Below are 19,589 nucleotides of genomic sequence, written 5' to 3' on the forward strand. Positions count from 1 at the left end.
GGACGGTCTGCGAGGACGTTATAATTCATTTTTCCGAACCCGTCACCTTCGGGTTTTCGGTTCCTCACCTACCGGACGGTCCGCGCCTGAGGCCGGACGGTCCGCGCGAGGTCTCGGACGGTCCTTGCTTTTCCTTCGGACGGTCTGTAGTGTAGACTTAGATTTTTGCATTGGTTCTGTCCGAGGGTCATCCTGGTGTTGCGGACGGTCCGTCGCAAGGGCCCGGACGGTCCGTGCTTGGCCTGTTTTTCCAAAAAGCTTCTCCTGTCCGGAATAATCTACGGTATTCCGGACAGTCGATTTAGTATAGTTGTAGATGAACCTTTGACACCTGTAGAACATATAATCTAGAGCAAACTAGTTAGTCCAATTATTTGTGTTGGGCAATTCAACCACCAAAATCAATTAGGAAATAGATGTAAGCCTAATTCCCTTTCACACGGCACCAGCCCGAGAAGACGAACACCGCGCATCAGGGAGCCCAGGCACCAGGCCACGGTGGACAATAATCAGAACAGACTGGGCACCACACAGGTACACTGGTGAGACAACAGAGCTTAGGAGAACCGCGTTGCGCACAAGTAGGGCCACCTCTACCTTCTTCCACCAGCAGGATTAACACCAGAACACCAAGAATCGAAGGAATCGATCCAAACCGTGACTGGAACCGAGAGGAAGAATAGGAACATAGAGCTAGCGATTTTTGGCGAGATGCAGAGCAGGGAACAAGTCTCCATATTTAAGGAACCGAGGGAGAAACAGTTGCAGAAGGGCGGCGTAGAGATCGGCGAGCGCAGAACTGCTAGTCTCCAGAACGCCGCCGCCACCCTGACTTTCCTCCGCTCGCTTGCTCAAGCACGGCTGCTGCTGCCCTAGAAAACATGCCTCTGTGGTGGGCTGCTCGGCCACCGGGCCTTGAAGCGGCCCACCCAGCTGGTTTCTTTTAATAATAAGGTGAAAACACAAAATCGGACAGTTGTCTTCACTTCACCGGCGGGAGAACTACCTTTACACGCCAATCCATACGACTCTCTGCTCTCTATTCTACATGCCAGTACGTCATACACGAAACAGCACGTCAGCACGAGCTAAGAACAACATCTACAATAAAAAAAGAAAAAAAAAACTGTACACACGAGCAACGCCTACTAGCGGCGTCGACCATATGGCCGGGCCACCTTGGTTGGTCTGTCTGTCTGTCTGATCGGTCCGATGACCGGAGCCGTCAGAACGAGTCGGACAGGAGCCAAGTCTCGAACGCCTCCAGCTCGCGATCGTCCGGGGTGCAGGCCGCCGTCGCAGCGGCAGCGGCAGCGGCAACAGCAGCCGCTTCCATCGGCTCGGCGGCCTGCCGCAGCTGCGCGCTGTGGTCGTCCTGCTCCGGCCCGCCCCACAGATGGGCCGCGAAGCCATCCCAGTCCATGTCGAACAGGTCGTCCACCTGGGCCTCGCCGCCGACCGCGCCAAGCCCTTGGAGGGCAGCCGAGTCGTGGCCGCCGGGCCCAATAGGCATCAGGGCGTCCATCTCGCTGTCGGCCTCCCCCCAGAGGTCCCCGAGCTCTATCGGCTCCAGCACCCACGGCCCGCTCGCGTCCTCGCTGCTGGGCCCTTCCTCCTCGGCCGTGCCCGTGCTGCCGCTGCTGCTGTTGGGCTGGTTCGGGCCCGGGTTCACCGCGTCGCTGTGCCGCGGGCTCGACGCCGCCGCGCCTTTCGCCTCGCCGCCGGGCTGATCGGCGTCTGAATGCTTGGTCCTGCTGGCGCTAGTCTTCGGCGGCCGGCCCGGGGTCCTGCCGCCGCGCCGCCTGTCGGCGCTCTGCAGCTTGCTCATGTCGATGGCGATGGCGGTGTCGTCCGGCCCGGCGGTGTATTTCCGGCGGTACGTGTGGATCTGCCGGCTGAGGTGCGAGTTCCAGTAGTTCTTAATCTCGTTGTCTGTTCGGCCGGGGAGGTGGCTGGCGATCAGGGACCACCTGCATGCGGATGCGGATACATACGTAATTAATTTAAACCGCAAGGACGCAGGATGGTGAGCGTACGTGATCATCGCTGCTGGTTGGGCAGCTGCAGCTTCGTAATGAGAACCGAATGCGTGGTATCTATCGTGTTTCTTAGCCTGCCTAGTACATATATATATATAGAGAGAGTATACAGTACTCTACTGTCTGATGCAACTTGATCGACAATTTGGTGCAACAAACTAGCTCACTCATTGATCGCGCCGCTCACGACGTATAGGCCGTAGTAATCATGTGCCGGCGTGTGTTTATATATGGCGCTAAATGTACGCATCGTTCGCGAAGGACGATGGGCCCCCGATAGATCTCGCCGTACGTCCACAGCCGCGCCTCTCACCGTCCGCAGTGTCAACGTTAAGGCGGGGGAAATCATTAGGGAGGGCCGGCGTGGGCCCGTCATTAATCCCACTGTGTGCCACGGACATGGACCCCTCTATGATCAGATCAAGGCAACAGGGAAGCTAGCCAATGCGCGCTTTGCACAGTACCGGCCGGCGGTGATGGCGAGGCAGCAAAGCGAAATGGACCTGACGCCAACGCCACGGACATGGACCGTGACCTGTCCGCTCGGCAGCAGGCAGGCTCTGCCATGCGACGCGAGTTCGCTCCCAGCGCTAGCTAGCTTGAATGAAGAGGGAGTGTTGGACCAGATTGTCGTTTATTTCGCGTGGTCCTCTCACTCTCACTGTCAGCTAGTAATTAATTAAGCTGCTTTCACAAACCATGTTTCCATGAGTGTGTGGCACCGCTAGCTCTCGCAACACCATGTGGGTTGTAGGGGCAATAGCGCAATATCTATCATTACGGCGCTACAGTGGCATGCATTGCACGAGGGATTATTGTATAATTATTTATTCTCTCTCGTGTCCTGTTTGATAGCTCGCCAGTTTTGTTAGAGGATTTCTTCAGCGACTTCTAATCTATCAGTTTGGGGTTTTTTTTTCCCTATCTTGTTCTTCCTTGCATTAATTAATTTACTGTACATATCATCAGTTTGGGTAGATGGTAGAAATAAAGTCTGAGCATCGAAGAAGCTCCATCTATCGTCCTTGAATAGTGTGGTCATGTGGTGAGACGATGCTGTCGACGAATCGCATGCTTTTGTGTGCTTGTTTATATATTTTTTGAAAGATTTTTTGTACTGTACTAGGATAAGATATAGCTATGTATATACGCTACTCATTGATCGTTTTGGTTCCCCTAAATTTACGGCAAACCAAATCAGTTTAATTTAATGAAAACCCGTTGTTAATAAATGCCATGACATTGTTTTTTTGGGTATTATATTATAAATACTATGGCCAGTATATTTTTATCCAAGTTCAGTCAAAATCACATAAGTTGCTTGGGAAAAAAAGGTTAAACAAAACTGATGTAACAAAAAAAAACTGCATTTTATGGAGTGGAAGGTGTTTGTGTGTATATATATGCATGCATGACGCTATCACAGTACTGCTCAGTAGTAGCTTTCTAATCTTCCTTCAGTTGCACATATCTTTGAGCACGAGAAAGTGCCTAGATCGAGCATTTCCTCGTGCTGCTGCTTCTCGTCTTAGAGATGTAATGTAACGACTATATATATGACGGATCAACTTAGAGAGTGTTTGGTTTCTGAGGATTAATTTTTATCCCACCTATTTTATTTTATGTTAGTCTTTAAATTGGCAAAATACGGAAAGTTAAAACTCTATTTTAGTTTTCGTATTTGACAATTTAGAAACTAAAATAGAATAAAATGAAGGACTAAAAATTAGTCCATATATACCAAACACCCCACTAGCTTTATACCTCATCAATTACCACAGTGGCGAAGCTAGAGTGTAGAATTGAGAGGGTGTATTTAGCCTTGTGGGTACATAAGAACTTTTTTGTAGGAGTGCATATATAGTGACATTTTAACTGAATTTATAGAAATTGTATTTTATAGGGTGCATTTGCATCCACATCAAGCAACCTAGTTTCGCCCCCGTTGCCACATATGCGAAGCCATAAGAAGTGGCGGGCATCATCGGGACTGTTTGGTTGAACTTTTTTCTAACCAGCTTTTCAGAGAATTTGGCTGTGGAGATAATCTGAGCATTGTGGGATTATGTGCAGAGAAAGATGAATGTGTACATATGGTTCATGATCTAGAAAGTGACGGAATCCTACTATATTGCAACGACCCGACCAATTTTGTGTTCATGCGACTTTGTTGTTTGATTTTTACCAAATCGATTTTTTTTAGAAGCGAGCTGAAAAGCTGAGTGTTTGACAGTTTGTAGCAGATTTTGATGGCCATAAACCGAAAAAAAAGCCTAAACAAAGAGGGCTATCATACCATGTTGGCGTCATGCATGCTCGTGCACGTGGCCTCGGAAATCACAGGCATCTGACTGGACAGTAAACTTACACACGCAGCACGCCCTTTTGGCTGCTGCCACACGTACGGGCAACTTCAGAGACACATGCTGAGCCAGTGACTGACAAGGACCGGACTGATAGTGTAGTAAAGTAGCACTGCTCAATGCTAGAGCAAGCGTGCGTAGAGCCCGCGTGTACATAAACATACTACAGCACATCGATCGGAGGGACCAGATGGCCTCAGCCATGTCTCTATTTAGGCCCTATAGATTGTATTAGCTCAATAGCTCCGGTTCTTTCTCACATATATGCACTGTAGTAATATGCACCATTCTAGCACTATAGCAACACTACTCTTTATAGGAGTCTTTCTTTCTCTCTCTCTTCTCTCTTCTCTCTTCTCTCTTCTCTCTCTTTTGTCTTTCGCTGATGAAACCATCTTTTTGGACATTATCACTACAGTAGCTAAACAGTGATAAAGCCGATTGGAACCCATACCAAGCATAGAAAAAAGGACATTAGCCTACTATTGCTGCTGCGCGCGCCTCAATTCCAGCAGCGTGTGCCCCTACATCATTTAATTCTTTATTTAGTACTGTGTACGTGTATGGTATACGGTGTCTTAACTCTCAACCGATCGGGCCAGCCATCGAAATTATAAGATCAAGTTTAATAATATAGCTAACCGCTGGTTGTAAGTAAGGAACATTATAGTCTACTTCTTAGCCTATCCGTATAGTAGTTAGCTCTTCACTGTTAATTTATGATTTGCATGTCTTTCTCACAAAAAAGTTTTTAGTTCTGTGTCTAAGCCCCGGCTTTAAGTTTGCAGTCCGATTCTGCTCTCTCTCTCATCAATCTCAATATTGAGCCGGCTTATATCCATTTATTATACTTGCTCTAAGATTTCAGTAATTGAGAGAGCATATAGAGCAGGCAATTGTTACTACACTGCTCTCCTATGAATGAAAACGAGATTTCCATCGGAGTAGCCCTTTATTGTCTGTGCTGACTGTTCTAGTCTTCTGCCAGAAATCCTTTTCTCCAAATTTGTACGTCGAGAAGCGTTTGAGTAGTATATATAAGTATACATGGTACCTCACAATTTAAGAAAACTCTCAATCAACTATATTTATAGTACTATCAACATTTATATATTTATGGAAGTTTCTTATAAAATATATTTCATAATATATATGCGAAGTTAGTAGTTGTATTTTTATATGAATGTCTTGATCAAAGTTGATATTGTTGGACTAGATTTCCGTTCTTCGTGTGAAGGAGGAAGTACGTATACCAAGTTTTTCGGGACTGCGTGCATTGACTCCCATGCATAAAGGAAGGAAGTAGTAGTAGTACTACTCTCTAGTCGGATGCACAGTCGATCAGCGTTGAGATTAGGGCGCGCTTATTGTTACCTGTTCCCGAGGGTGGCGTGGAGCTTGATGATGATGTCTTCTTCCTCCTTGGAGATGTTCCCCCTCTTGACGTCCGCCCGAAGGTAGTTGATCCAACGGAGCCGGCAGCTCTTGCCGCACCGGAGCAGGCCTGCATGCGCGTCCTAACTAGCTAAGAACGACGACGGCGACGAAGAAGAAGCTCATATATGCATGGATCGGAGATTGATGGTACGTGGCGATGCATGGCGCGCGGCCGGCTTTGGTTTACCTGCATTCTTGGGCAGCGACCTCCAGGACCCCTCGCCGTGCTCCGCAATGTAGTTGGCAAGTAACTGGTCCTCCTCCGCCGTCCACCTCCCTCGCTTGAGCCCCACCTTCTCGCAGCACGGCGCCCTCCCCATCGCGCGCCGGCTAGCTCCCGGCAACAGCTAGCGTCTGCCCTCGCTCGCTCGCAGCACGTGCGTTCCCCGGCCCGGCCGCCGCTGGCCACACCGGAGTCGTATGTGGTCCCGCCGATCGATCGAGCTAGCGATCCCGGCCGGCGGCGAAGTCGCACTACTACTTGCGCACGGTTAGCAGCTGGTCGCGCGCGCGCGTGCGTCCAAGGGAGTTGGTGGCCGTGCGGGCCGACGACCGCGCGCTACGCTCCTTGCCGCGCGGATACACGCTGGCAGTCGCGCAGGTCTCACTACAGCTTGCACTTTCCAGTGTGTGTGCTGTGCTGGCTAGAGAGGGCACGCCACGGCCGGCCATAATATAGCAGCGGACGGAGTACGTACGTACGTACACTAGCGCTTAGTAGAGTGCAGAGTGCACGTTTGTATTTTAGCCCTTAAACAGAAGTAAAATCACGTTTAGACCTAAAAAAATTTTAAATGCAGTTTTGGACCCTTTGCTCGGCGCCATAGGCTATGGCGCCGAGCTAACACAGCTCGGCGCCATAGCCATAGGCTATGGCGCCGAGGTCGTGTTGCGTTGGCACAACCCAGACGCGTGGCGTCGACGTGGAACCGAGCTCGGCGCCAAGATCTTGGCGCCGAGCTCGGTTGTGTTATTAAAATATTTGTTGCAGACATGAGCACAAAGCCCATCTAGCCCACTTGGTAGAGCACAAGGCTTCTAACCATGTGGTCGTGGGTTCAAACCCCATAGTTTGCATTTTTTTTGTTTTTTTTTTGTTTATGTCGTTGGTGTGTCCGCTTAAATTTATTTCTCGCCTAGATTTTTTTTATGTCGTTGTGCCTAGTGTTGCCTTCCATACTTGCACTGCATGCGCGCGCATTTCAATCTACAGTTTCCGAATTTAAAATGCGCGTAAATAATCGACTAGCTCAAATCATGCATGTGCAATACAAAAGCAATGTAGTAATTTTATAAAATGTCATCCGTGCATTATTCAAAATTTGCATTACGAATCATTAACTATTTCTAAATCACTATAAATATTTTTATACATTTTTTTCTTCCTTATATACATTTGCTTTGATAAACAGCATGCCCTACTTATTATTATTCTCCACAACCTTTCACATACAGAGATATTGGCCGATCAGTACATGAGCATATATTTTGGGTCGATTTTTTCAATTGTGAAAAAAAAATCTAGGCGAGAAATAAATTTAAGCGGAACTATGGGGCTTGAACCCACGACATAAACAAAAAAACAAAAATAATGCAAACTATGGGGCTTGAACCCACGACCACATGGTTAGAAGCCTTGTGCTCTACCAAGTGGGCTAGATGAGCTTTGTGATCATGTCTGCAACAAATATTTTAATAACACAACCGAGCAGGCCGCACTCCCGCAGGCCGCACTCCCGCACAGCGTTGCCTGCTCGCTTGCAATCCCAGGCCGATATATGCCGTCCTTGTTACTGCGGTGAAAAAAACGCTTTTGAATACGGCTGAAATAAGGGCCTCTTGAGAAGCACCGCAGGTGTAAGAAACAGTTTTAGAACTTGCCATACTTTACCTAACTTTTCTGTACATGGTTAGTTCTTTAATTCGAACGACTAAGCTTAGACAAAGTGTAACGCAGTTAGTCACGAACCAAACAGACTCTTAATCTTCAGTTTCTAGAAACTGGTTTATGGAAACAAACTAAAAGTACGTGTTTGTAAGCTAGCTCTCACAGCTAGTCACGAACCAAACAGACTCTTAATCTTCAGTTTCTAGAAACTGGTTTATGGAAACAAACTAAAAGTACGTGTTTGTAAGCCAGCTCTCACTCCATTTTAAAAATAATTGATTCAATTATCTTTTTTTGTTTGATGCCAACTTTAACTATAGAATAAACTTATATTATTATTTTAAAATTTTAAATAATAATTATACATTTAAATAGGACAGTGCATGCATTGAGGGTAGCGGTGGCAATTATCGTAATTTTCACTAAACTCACTAGGGACTGCTAGGGACTGTTTGGTTATTTTCAATCCATATGGATTGGAGGGGATTGATACGGATTGAGGGAGATTTTGATTTACTAGGGATTGAAACCCTCTCAATCCCCCCTCAATCCATGGATTGAGGTAGAACCGAACAAGCTCTAAGTGTGGTACTTAAATTGTCATGCACAAACTGGTTTTAGCAAGGGTTGGCTAACTTCTTAGTTTCTAAGAAACATGGAATACAATTTCTAGAAACTAAAGTAGAAATTGACATGTTTGGAAGCACACCGATTTCTTAAAAACTAGGTGCTTCCAAACATGATCTAAGTAGGCACGTGCTAGTTTGTAAACTCTAGAAGTTGTGCTCTCTCGGTCCGAGAGAGTAGAACTCATCGGTTAAAAGATTTAGAAGTAATGTTTATATTTATTTATTTAAATTAATTTATTATAAATCACATCTTTAAGATATAGAGCAATACATGGAATTATCTAACCGTACGGTTAGTCCTCACGTGAGCATCATTGCAAAGGATTTTGATAAGAACCAGCGAGAAGATTGCACATTTTTTTATGCCTCCGTAAAAATATCAGAGTCGCCAACAAGAGTTTATATCTCTATCAAGCTTAAAATTTTGCATTTATATTGTATATCTTGTTTGGATGCTTTACATTTCTATTTTAGTTGTTAGGCTAATGGATATGTTTAGAACCTAGGTTGTGTAACTATTTGCGGTAGGGATAGTATTATACTTATTTAAAACTATAGTTATACATGAATAGTTTATTTGTTACATGGATTTTTGACAAGGCGGATATTAGAGACCATAATTTGCAGAATAGATTGCCTAGTTCAGCTCCTTATGAGTCAGGTGTCCTACAACGACACTTTAACAAGCCACTTATATGGCATCTCCTCACATATAGGTCCACAAGTTAGGGGATCCTGCCATCACTCCAACACTACTAGCAATAGCTACAATACTCATGGTTGGGGTAGTCACCTATTGGGGAAAATGCCTCTGGCCGAAGGTCCATATCGACAAAATCAAGGTCTAGACATTTTCTTAATCAAAGCCAAAGGCCATCATGCTTAGGGGAGCTTCGAACGTCAGATAATTTGAAGCATGCACGAAGCCGGAGAAGAAGAAAGTGTGACTTAACATGGCCAAAAAAGGCTTCGGATAAAGAAAACAAAGGTCTCCAAGGTAAAGAAAATGTGTACATGACATGTCAAGGTTGTAAAAAATGTCAAAAATATACTCCCTCATTTACGAAGAATTACCATGTAGTAACTAGGGTAAAATTGTAATTTCGTACAAAGGTGTATATGGACACATCCATATAAATAGATAAACAATGCCACAGCTAAAGGGATTGACCATTTATAAATATCGTTGGTGGCATTCTTGTGTGTGAAGAGCCTTTGATGGTACTAATGTACTAAAGCTCCTCCATTAGTATCTGTCTATAACATTCTCACATATATATGAGTGGAAACTATAACCATTGGAGTAATGATCAATCAAATGGTGTCGAACTCTTATTGTTGTTCTTATTTTACACACTTGTTAAAATAGTCGCAACTCTATTTGATACCTTCTCCTTCTAAAACCTTTGTAAGAAAGAAGGATTTTTAAATTAATGTTGTTGTCCTAATGTTGTTCTTTTCAAAAATTTGATAGGTATCCAACATTTGGCATTCATCTACGGTGAACTCACAACGACCATAACCATGACTCCTAGAAGTGTAAGGGATGTTAGCGTAACAGATTGTCATAACAATGTCGAATAACAAGGCTATAGTGAAGACAAGCATATCGAATCTAACAACTGAAGGCATGAGAAGAGAACAGTCGTAAAGTTATTGGTTGAATAGGATGGTGTCAATTTGGAGATTGAGGGGGCTAGAAACTATCTAAAGGCACATGGAGATCAAAAAACAAAAGCTACTTTAGGTTGTTCAGCTTTGGAGATAGATAGAAGAAGCTTCTGAAGAGCTTTATCATATGAGAAGAGAAGACGATGTAGACAAAGACAAAAAACACTCTAGATGTCTCAACATAAGAACCGTCTTCCAAGAAGAGCAAGGCCACTCTCAAGGGATTTACAGTTAGTCCCTTGGCATGTTTCATATAAGCAACATTTGCTTCCATCTTATGATGGGCAGTCTGATCCGAAGAAAATTCTCATGAGCTATGAAGCAGCTATTACATCCTTCAGTGGAAACACGGTGGTCCTGGCCAAGTCATTCATCATGGTTGCAAGAGGAATACCTTAGACTTGGTACCTGTACCTTCGCCTAGATTGGTAAATACATGTGAACAAACTCAAGAACCAGTTGATTACAAGTTTTCAAGGCTTTCCAAGCAAACCACTTATGACATATGCATTGCTCAATAAGCCCAAGAGGTAGACGAATCCCTCAAAAGATATATATGAAGGTTTGTTTGGATTAGAATATATGAGTGCCAGATGAAGTAGTCATTGAGGTAATCATCGAGACTCGAGAGGCTCAAAATTGTTTCATGCTCTTAATACTTTGCTAAAAATCCTCTAAATATCCTATAGAGAAGTTGTTTTAGAAGATGGATGAGTACATCCATATAGCCAATGGCTTTCGACATCAGTGTCATATCTAAGGTGGACGGGGACTCCGGTCCCCCTTCATCCAAGATACAACCGGTTTGTTTGTGCTGCCTCCGCCAGTGGTCAATTAGAAATTAGCTCAGTACATTCTAAGAGCTCAGAATTTAATTAAATATGTGTTGTCTTTTCCCATAAAAGATACAAGTACATGCATATATACGTGCCAGTTAACTTAAACAAGCATATATATATTATTGAAGTACTATTCATTCAACGGGTCACACAGTAGTCAGTATCTAACAGCGAGGTTTTTGACATACAATGCACAGTATCTCAGAGTATAGCAACACCAACCGAAGCCCCTGGAACAACACGTTGATGAGTTTGCCGCTACTCGATCGCATCGCGTCGCGATCCGTGCATGCAAGTGACAAATTATCATGATGGCATCGAACAGCCGAGGGCGGTGAGTAATCCGCTTCGATCATCAGGTGGCGCCTGCAAACAATGATTTCTCCTCGTTTAATTAGCACGAACAAACTCGACCGCACACTGGCCAGCTAGCGACGACACACACCGAGAAGCCGCTGCTACGTCACCGATCACCCATGCATCCATGCATATGACCGTCGATGTGCGGAAGCAAACAAAGCATGCAACGCAACGCTTTGGTTTTGAGGACGGAGGAGGAGGTGTGAGCCGGTGAGACGTCGTCAGCCTGCCTGGGGCTCATCATGTGGGAAGCATGTGGTGGCTCTCCGCAAGCTGACAAGACAAGCGCGTGGTGGTGGCACTCACTGGGCACTGCTGCAGCGGCGATTGGTCCCTCCCTGCAATTATTTGGCCATCTGAACCAAGACCCACGCGACGGCAGCGAGCGAGCGAGCGAGCACACACATATCTTGGGGTCTCTTGGATCGCCAAACTTGAATAATAATTGCGCAAGGGAGCAGTAGCCGACACATGGATGGCAAGACAAAGTGGGAGCAGGCAACAAACCACATAGGTTGGGGTTGGGCGATGGATCGAGCTCTCCTCATCGTCTGCCTTCCCCATTCCACACCTCGCTTTCGGTCGAGCGAGCCTAATTCATCACGGACGCGCGCGGCGTCTCTAGGCTAGCTAGGCTGGCCGAGAATGTAATGTAACGGCGGCAAGGCAAATCGACTGACAAACAACATGGATGCATCGATCGATCTGATGCCGGGAACACTCCGAGAGCGAGACGTTTCGACTGGGAAGCCTGATGCTGATGCCTGCGGCCTGCCCCAACCACAACACATGCGCCAATCGCGCGACCCGGACGCGCGATCGGCCTGCCCCCCCGGCCGTGCCGGGCACGCGGTGACTGTTTTGGCTGCCGCGGACACTGACAGGCCACCGAACCGAACGCGGACCGGAATACAAGGCAGGCAGTTGACAGTTCGCAGTTGGGTTGGGCCGGCATGGAGCCAGGCCACTGGCGGTGTGCAGTGCTGCCGAGCGAGACCTGACGACGGGAGAACGTGCTCGGGCAGAGGCGTCGTCGCTTCGAATCCTGCCTTCATTTTTGCCCGCCGTCGTGTGTACCGACGACCTGCTTGATATGATATGATCGTCAGGCAATACGTGAAGTGCTTGGTGAATGGTTACCCACGCCGACGGCGAAAGCGTCGGGCGACATGCACTGTGAGTCCCGCTGAGCAGAGCTTATCAGGTTGTACGCAGTACACGGTACTACTGACTGGCCTTTTCCGCGTGGACACGAAAACCATGTGTCATTGCTTGCTGTCGGCTACTATCCCCTTGGTTGAAGGAGGAATGGGTCTCACTATGCCCACGAGCGCAGCGCAGATGGGTGCTTGTTGTAACAGTTGGAGTAGCAAGTGCCTAGCAGAGCAGTGAAAGTTCGACGCACTGATTCATGCTTTCACAGCTCGGAGACAGTCCAGCGCTGCTCACTCATTCGTTCTGTCGCCGGGTCTCCGCGTACATTCTTCTCCAACGAGGAGACTGTCGGTCAGGACTCAGGGCAGAAGGAACAACATTCCCATCACTGTTCACAAAAAGCCAAAGCACGCGCTGCCAAAACGCCGCCGTGCAGGCTGCAGCAGCGCCTACTGCTGCGCTGCTTTTTTTTATTGGTCTTCACTTCACCGGCGGGAGAACTACCTTTACAATGCCATACGACTCTCTGCTCTCTATTCTACATGCCATACACGAAACAGCAAGAGCTAAGAACAAAATCTACAAAAAAGAAAAAAAAAACTGTACACACGAGCAACGCCTACTAGCGGCGTCGACCATATGGCCGGGCCACCTTGGTTGGTCTGTCTGATCGGTCCGGTGACCGGAGCCGTCAGAACGAGTCGGACAGGAGCCAAGTCTCGAACGCCTCCAGCTCGCGATCGTCCGGGGTGCGGGCCGCCGTCGCAGCAGCAGCAGCAGCAGCAACTTCCAGCGGCTCGGCGGCCTGCCGCAGCTGCGCGCTGTGCTCGTCCTGCTCCGGCCCGCCCCACAGATGGGCCGCGAAGCCATCCCAGTCCATGTCGAACAGGTCGTCCACCTGGGCCTCGCAGCCGACCGCGCCAAGCCCTTCGAGGGCAGCCGAGTCGTGGCCGCCGGGCCCGATAGGCATCAGGGCGTCCATCTCGCTGTCGGCCTCCCCCCAGACTAGGTCCCCGAGCTCTATCGGCTCCAGCACCCACGGCCCGCTCGCGTCCTCGCTGCTGGGCCCCTCCTCCTCGGCCGTGCCCGTGCTGCCGCTGCTGCTGTTGGGCTGGTTCGGGCCCGGGTTCACCACGTCGCTGTGCCGCGGGCTCGACGCCGCCGCGGCCGGGCCTTTCGCCTCGCCGCCGGGCTGATCGGCGTCCGCCTGCTTGGTCCTGCTGGCGCTAGCCTTCGGCGGCCGGCCCGGGGTCCTGCCGCCGCGCCGCCTGTCGGCGCTCTGCAGCTTGCTCATGTCGATGGCGATGGCGGTGTCGTCAGGCCCGGCGGTGTATTTCCGGCGGTACGTGTGGATCTGCCGGCTGAGGTGCGAGTTCCAGTAGTTCTTGATCTCGTTGTCTGTTCGGCCGGGGAGGTGGCTGGCGATCAGGGACCACCTGCATGCGGATGCGGATACATACGTAATTAATTTAAACCGCAAGGACGCAGGATGGTGAGCGTACGTGATCATCGCTGCTGGTTGGGCAGCTGCAGCTTCGTAATGAGAACCGAATGCGTGGTATCTATCGTGTTTCTTAGCCTGCCTAGTACATACTCCCTCCGTTTCTTTTTATTTGTCGCAGGATAGTGTAAAATTGCACTATCCAGCGACAAATAAAAAGAAACGGAGGGAGTATATATATAGAGAGAGTATACAGTACTCTACTGTCTGATGCAACTTGATCGACAATTTGGTGCAACGAACTAGCTCACTCATTGATCGCGCCGCTCACGACGCGCGTATATAGGCCGTAGTAATCATGTGCCGGCGTGTGTTTATATATGGCGCTAAATGTACGCATCGTTCGCGAAGGACGATGGGCCCCCGATAGATCTCGCCGTACGTCCACAGCCGCGCCTCTCACCGTCCGCAGTGTCAACGTTAAGGCGGGGGAAATCATTAGGGAGGGCCGGCGTGGGCCCGTCATTAATCCCACTGTGTGCCACGGACAGGGACCCCTCTATGATCAGATCAAGGCAACAGGGAAGCTAGCCAATGCGCGCTTTGCACAGTACCGGCCGGCGGTGATGGCGAGGCAGCAAAGCGAAATGGACAGGACGCCAACCAACGCCATGGACTGTGCGTGCGTCAAGAAGACCGTGACCTGTCCGCTCGGCAGCAGGCAGGCTCTGCCATGCGACGCGAGTTCGCTCCCAGCGCTAGCTAGCTTGAATGAAGAGCGAGTGTTGGACCAGATTATTGTCGTTTCTTTCGCGTGGTCCTCTCACTCTCACTCTCCGCTAGCCGCTGACGACTCACAGCTAGCTAGTAATTAGTTAAGCTGCTTTCACAAACCATGTTTCCATGACTGTGTGGCACCGCTAGCTCTCGCAACACCATGTGGGTTGTAGTTGTAGGAGCAATAGCGCATATCTATCATTATATTACGGCGCTACAGTGGCATGCATTGCACGAGGGATTATTGTTTAATCATCTATTCTCTCCCGTGTCCTGTTTGATAGCTCGCCAGTTTTGTTAGATGATTTCTTCAGCGACTTCTAATCTATCAGTTTGGGTTTTTTTTCTCTATCTTGTTCTTCCTTCCATTTACTGTACATATCAGTTTGGGTTGTAGATGGTAGAAATAAAGTCTGAGCACCGAAGAAGCTCCATCGTCCTTGAATGGTGTGGTGAGACCGTGAGACGATGCTGTCGACGAATCGCATGCTTTTGTGTGCTGTTTATATATTTTTTTCAAAGATTTTTCTGTACTGTAAGATATACGCTACTCATTGATCATATTGGTTCTCCTAAATTTACGGCAAACCAAATCAGTTTAATTTAATGAAAACCCGTTGTTAATAAATGCCATGACATTGTTTTTTTGGGTATTATAAATACTATGACCAGTATATTTTATCCAAGTTCAGTCAAAATCAGGGGCGGATCCACAATGTGGGCAAAGTAGGCCATGGCGCCACCTTAATTTTTGGAACTGTTTATACCTACCTTTTATATATACTATAAAATAAAAAATATAAGGTATATGCGACTAAATTAGATAAACACCGGGTCCACCACATCATACCATCGACTAACCCACAAGATCTAGCCCATCATCTTAGGTCACGACCTATATCGAATAAAACACAGAATGAGAAAGGCATCAACCGCACGTTTGTAGCATCCAACCCCCGCTTAGCGCTCGTCCTAGCGTTGTGCCCGCTGTCCAATTGACGTCCAACAGTCAGTTCATCATCGTTGGCCGCCCACCCAACCGTCATCGCCAGCTGTCAGGACACTGTCGCTAGCTTGCTGCTCGTCTTCCTGCCTCCACTCGGCCACGGCCCCGCACTAGAGTGCAAGCTGCCACAACCACAAGATTGATGGTTTAATGGTGTTTTCGATGTTTTTTCTATATAGTTTTGTCTTTTACTTACATTGATGCTTACCTAATACTTTTTCTTCTAATTGTAGATTGAATTTTCTATCGATGATTTGGCGTCGCTAAAAAGATTTTCGATATCCACATTATTTTATAATAGTCATGATATTACAACTTAATTTCATGCTATTACCAAAAAACCACTTATAGTTTAGCATTTTTTCTTGTGATTTCTTTATTACGGATTGGCCTCACCTGGACTTTCGTCCCGCCACTGGTCAAAATCAAAGAAGTTGCTTGGGAAAAAATAGGTTAAACAAAACTGATGGAGCAAAAAAAACCCTGCATTTTATGGAGTGGAAGGTGTGTGTGTATATGCACGCATGACGCTATCACAGTACTGCTCAGTAGTAGCTTTCTAATCTTCCCTTAGTTGCACAAATCTTTGAGCACGAGAAAGTGCCTAGATCATTTCCTCGTGCTGCTGCTTTTCGTCTTAGAGATGAAATGTAACGAATATATGACGGATCAGCTTAGAGAGTGTTTGGTTTCTAAAGATTAATTTTTAGCCTATCTATTTTATTTTATTTTAGTCCTTAAATTGTCAAATACAGAAACTAAAATTAGTCCATATAAACCAAACACCCCCTAGTTTTAGACCTCATTACCACATAATAGCGAAGCTAGATTATAATTGAGAGGGTGTATTTAGTCTTGTGGGTAGATAAGAACTTTTTCTAGGAGTGCATATATAGTGAAATTGTGACTGAATTTATAGAAATTGTATTTTACAGGGTGCATTTGCATCCACAGTTAGCAACCTATTTCGCCCCTCTTGCCACATATGCGAAGTCATAAGAAGTGGCGAGCATCATCGAGCCTGTTTGGTTCATTTTTTTCTTACCAGTTTTTTAAAAGAATTTGGCTGCAGAGAGAATATGAGTATTGTGAGGATTATGTGCGGAGGAAGATTAATGTGTCTATAGGGTTAACAATCTAGAAAGTGATAGATTCCTACTATTGCAACGTCCGACCGATTTTGTGTTTATGTTGATTTTGTTGGATGATTTTTACCAAATCGATTTTTATAGAAGTGGACTAAAAATTGAATATTTGACTGTCTGTACCAGATTTTGGTAGCCAAAATCTAAAAAAAAGGCCGAAACAAACATCACATCATGCCATGTTGGCGCCATGCATGCTCGTGCACGTGGCCTCGGAAATCACACGCATCTGACTGGACAGTAAACTTACACACGCAGCACGCCCTTTTGGCTGCTGCCACACGTACGGGCAACTTCAGAGACACATGCTGAGCCAGTGACTGACAAGGACCGGACTGATAGTAGTGTAGTAAAGTAGCACTGCTCAATGCTAGAGCAAGCGTGCGTAGAGCCCGCGTGTACATAAACATACTACAGCACATCGATCGGAGGGACCAGATGGCCATATTGTTTTCAGCCATGTCTCTATTAATTTAGGCCCTATAGATTGTATTAGCTCAATAGCTCCGGCTCTTTCTCACATATATGCATTGTAGTAATATGCACCATTCTAGCACTATAGCAACACTACTCTTTATAGGAGTCTCTCTCTCTCTCTCTTCTCTCTTCTCTCTTCTCTCTTCTCTCTTCTCTCTTCTCTCTCTTTTGTCTTTCGCTGATGAAACCATCTTTTTGGACATTATCACTACAGTAGCTAAACAGTGATAAAGCCGATCGGGACCCATACCATGCATAGAAAAAAAGGACATTAGCCTACTATTGCTGCGCGCGCCTCTATTCCAGCAGCGTGTGCCCCTACATCATTTAATTCTTTATTTAGTACTGTGTACGTGTATGGTATACGGTGTCTTAACTCTCAACCGATCGGGGCAGCTATCGAAATTATAAGATCAAGTTTAATAATATAGTCAACCGCTGGTTATAAGTAAGGAACCTTATAGTCTACTTCTTAGTCTATCTGTGTAGTAGTTAGCTCTTTACTATTAATTTATGATTTACATTAGCCTATCCGTGTAGTGGTTAGCTCTTCACTATTAATTTATAATTTGCATGTCTTTCTCACAAAAAAAGTTTTTAGTTCTGTGTCTAAGCCCCGACTTTAAGTTTGCAGTCCGATTCTGCTCTCTCTCTCATCAATCTCAATATTTGCTCTAAGATTTCAGTAATTGAGAGAGCATATAGAGCAGGCAATTGTTACTACACTACTCTATACTCCTATGAATGAAAACGAGATTTTCATCGGAGTAGCCCTTTATTGTCTGTGCTGACTGTTCTAGTCTTGTGCCAGAGATCCTTTTCCCCAAATTTGTACGTCGAGAAGCGTTTAAGTAGTATATATAAAAGTATACATGGTACCTCACAATTTAAGAAAACTCTCTCAATCAACTATATTTATAGTACTATCAACATTTATATATTTATGGAAGTTTCTTATAAAATATATTTCATAATATATATGAATGCCTTGATCAAAGTTGATATTGTTGGACTAGATTTCCGTTCTTCGTGTGAAGGAGGAAGTACGTATACCAAGTTTTTTGGGACTGCGTGCATTGACTCCCATGCATAAAGGAAGGAAGTAGTAGTACTACTACTCTCTAGTCGGATGCACAGTGATCAGCGTTGAGATTAGGGCGCGCTTATTGTTACCTGTTGCCGAGGGTGGCGTGGAGCTTGATGATGATGTCTTCTTCCTCCTTGGAGATGTTCCCCCTCTTGACGTCCGCCCGAAGGTAGTTGATCCACCGGAGCCGGCAGCTCTTGCCGCACCGGAGCAGGCCTGCATGCGCGTCCTAACTAGCTAAGAACGACGACGGCGACGAAGAAGAAGCTCATATATGCATGGATCGGAGATTGATGCTACGTGGCGATGCATGGCGCGCGGCCGGCTTTGGTTTACCTGCATTCTTGGGCAGCGACCTCCAGGACCCCTCGCCGTGCTCCGCAATGTAGTTGGCAAGTAACTGGTCCTCTTCCGCCGTCCACCTCCCTCGCTTGAGCCCCACCTTCTCGCAGCACGGCGCCCTCCCCATCGCGCGCCGGCTAGCTCCCGGCAACAGCTAGCGTCTGCCCTCGCTCGCTCGCAGCACGTGCGTTCCCCGGCCCGGCCGCCGCTGGCCACACCGGAGTCGTATGTGGTCCCGCCGATCGATCGAGCTAGCGATCCCGGCCGGCGGCGAAGTCGCACTACTACTTGCGCACGGTTAGCAGCTGGTCGCGCGCGCGCGTGCGTCCAAGGGAGTTGGTGGCCGTTAGAGATGGCCAAACGGGCCGCCCGGCCCGGCCCGGCCCGGGCCCGGTGAAGCCCGGCCAAAAACCGGGCCGGGCCTGCTGTGCCATCGTGCTCAAGTTTCTGTCCAAGCCCGGCCCGCAGCGGGCCTAAACGGGCCAGGCCGGCCCGTTTAGCACGAAAAAAACGGGCCGAAAACGTGCTAAACGGGCCGGTAAGCACGTTTTAGTGTAAAAAAACCGGGCTTAACGGGCTTAGAGGTAAACGGGCCGTGCCGGGCTAGCCCGCCGTGCCTAGTTTCCTGTCCAAGCCCGCCCGCTTATTCTACCGTGCCGGGTTCGGACCGGGCCCAAAAACCGGGCTTCGTGCCGGGCTCACGGGCCTCGTGCTTTTTGGCCATCTATAGTGGCCGTGCGGGCCGACGACCGCGCGCTACGCTCCTTGCCGCGCGGATACACGCTGGCAGTCGCGCAGGTCTCACTACAGCTTGCACTTTCCAGTGTGTGTGCTGTGCTGGCTAGAGAGGGCACGCCACGGCCGGCCATAATATAGCAGCGGACGGAGTACGTACGTACGTACACTAGCGCTTAGTAGAGTGCAGAGTGCACG

The 19,589-nt window shown here is 47.5% G+C and overlaps 2 protein-coding genes across 2 annotated transcripts; both read right to left on the reverse strand.

Moving 5' to 3' along the window:
* Positions 1-1,107: 1,107 nt before the first annotated feature.
* LOC103634535 (myb-related protein P-like) lies at positions 1,108-6,608 on the reverse strand. Its single transcript, XM_020546172.2, has 3 exons — positions 6,027-6,608; positions 5,777-5,906; positions 1,108-1,970 (listed from the first exon to the last, which is right to left on the reverse strand). Exons 1-3 carry the CDS (start codon positions 6,157-6,159, stop codon positions 1,226-1,228), a joined length of 1,008 nt encoding a protein of 335 aa, XP_020401761.1. The 5' UTR covers positions 6,160-6,608; the 3' UTR covers positions 1,108-1,225.
* A 6,162-nt stretch (positions 6,609-12,770) lies between these two features.
* LOC118473584 (myb-related protein P-like) lies at positions 12,771-18,995 on the reverse strand. Its single transcript, XM_035963466.1, has 3 exons — positions 18,651-18,995; positions 18,401-18,530; positions 12,771-13,817 (listed from the first exon to the last, which is right to left on the reverse strand). Exons 1-3 carry the CDS (start codon positions 18,781-18,783, stop codon positions 13,073-13,075), a joined length of 1,008 nt encoding a protein of 335 aa, XP_035819359.1. The 5' UTR covers positions 18,784-18,995; the 3' UTR covers positions 12,771-13,072.
* Between the last annotated feature and the right edge of the window lie 594 nt (positions 18,996-19,589).

The sequence above is a fragment of the Zea mays genome, chromosome 1, assembly GCF_902167145.1.
Source record: "Zea mays cultivar B73 chromosome 1, Zm-B73-REFERENCE-NAM-5.0, whole genome shotgun sequence".
Classification (NCBI taxonomy): Eukaryota; Viridiplantae; Streptophyta; class Magnoliopsida; order Poales; family Poaceae; genus Zea; species Zea mays.

Bases quoted from the DNA above. Each gene is read 5' to 3' on its own strand.
- LOC103634535 (XM_020546172.2), bottom strand. From the start codon at position 6,159: ATGGGGAGGGCGCCGTGCTGCGAGAAGGTGGGGCTCAAGCGAGGGAGG. The intron at 5,907-6,026 runs GTAAACCAAAGC...ACGCGCATGCAG, and splicing joins GTCGCTGCCCAAGAATGCAG to GCCTGCTCCGGTGCGGCAAG. The intron at 1,971-5,776 runs GTAACAATAAGC...ATCCGCATGCAG, and splicing joins CACGCCACCCTCGGGAACAG to GTGGTCCCTGATCGCCAGCC.
- LOC118473584 (XM_035963466.1), bottom strand. From the start codon at position 18,783: ATGGGGAGGGCGCCGTGCTGCGAGAAGGTGGGGCTCAAGCGAGGGAGG. The intron at 18,531-18,650 runs GTAAACCAAAGC...ACGCGCATGCAG, and splicing joins GTCGCTGCCCAAGAATGCAG to GCCTGCTCCGGTGCGGCAAG. The intron at 13,818-18,400 runs GTAACAATAAGC...ATCCGCATGCAG, and splicing joins CACGCCACCCTCGGCAACAG to GTGGTCCCTGATCGCCAGCC.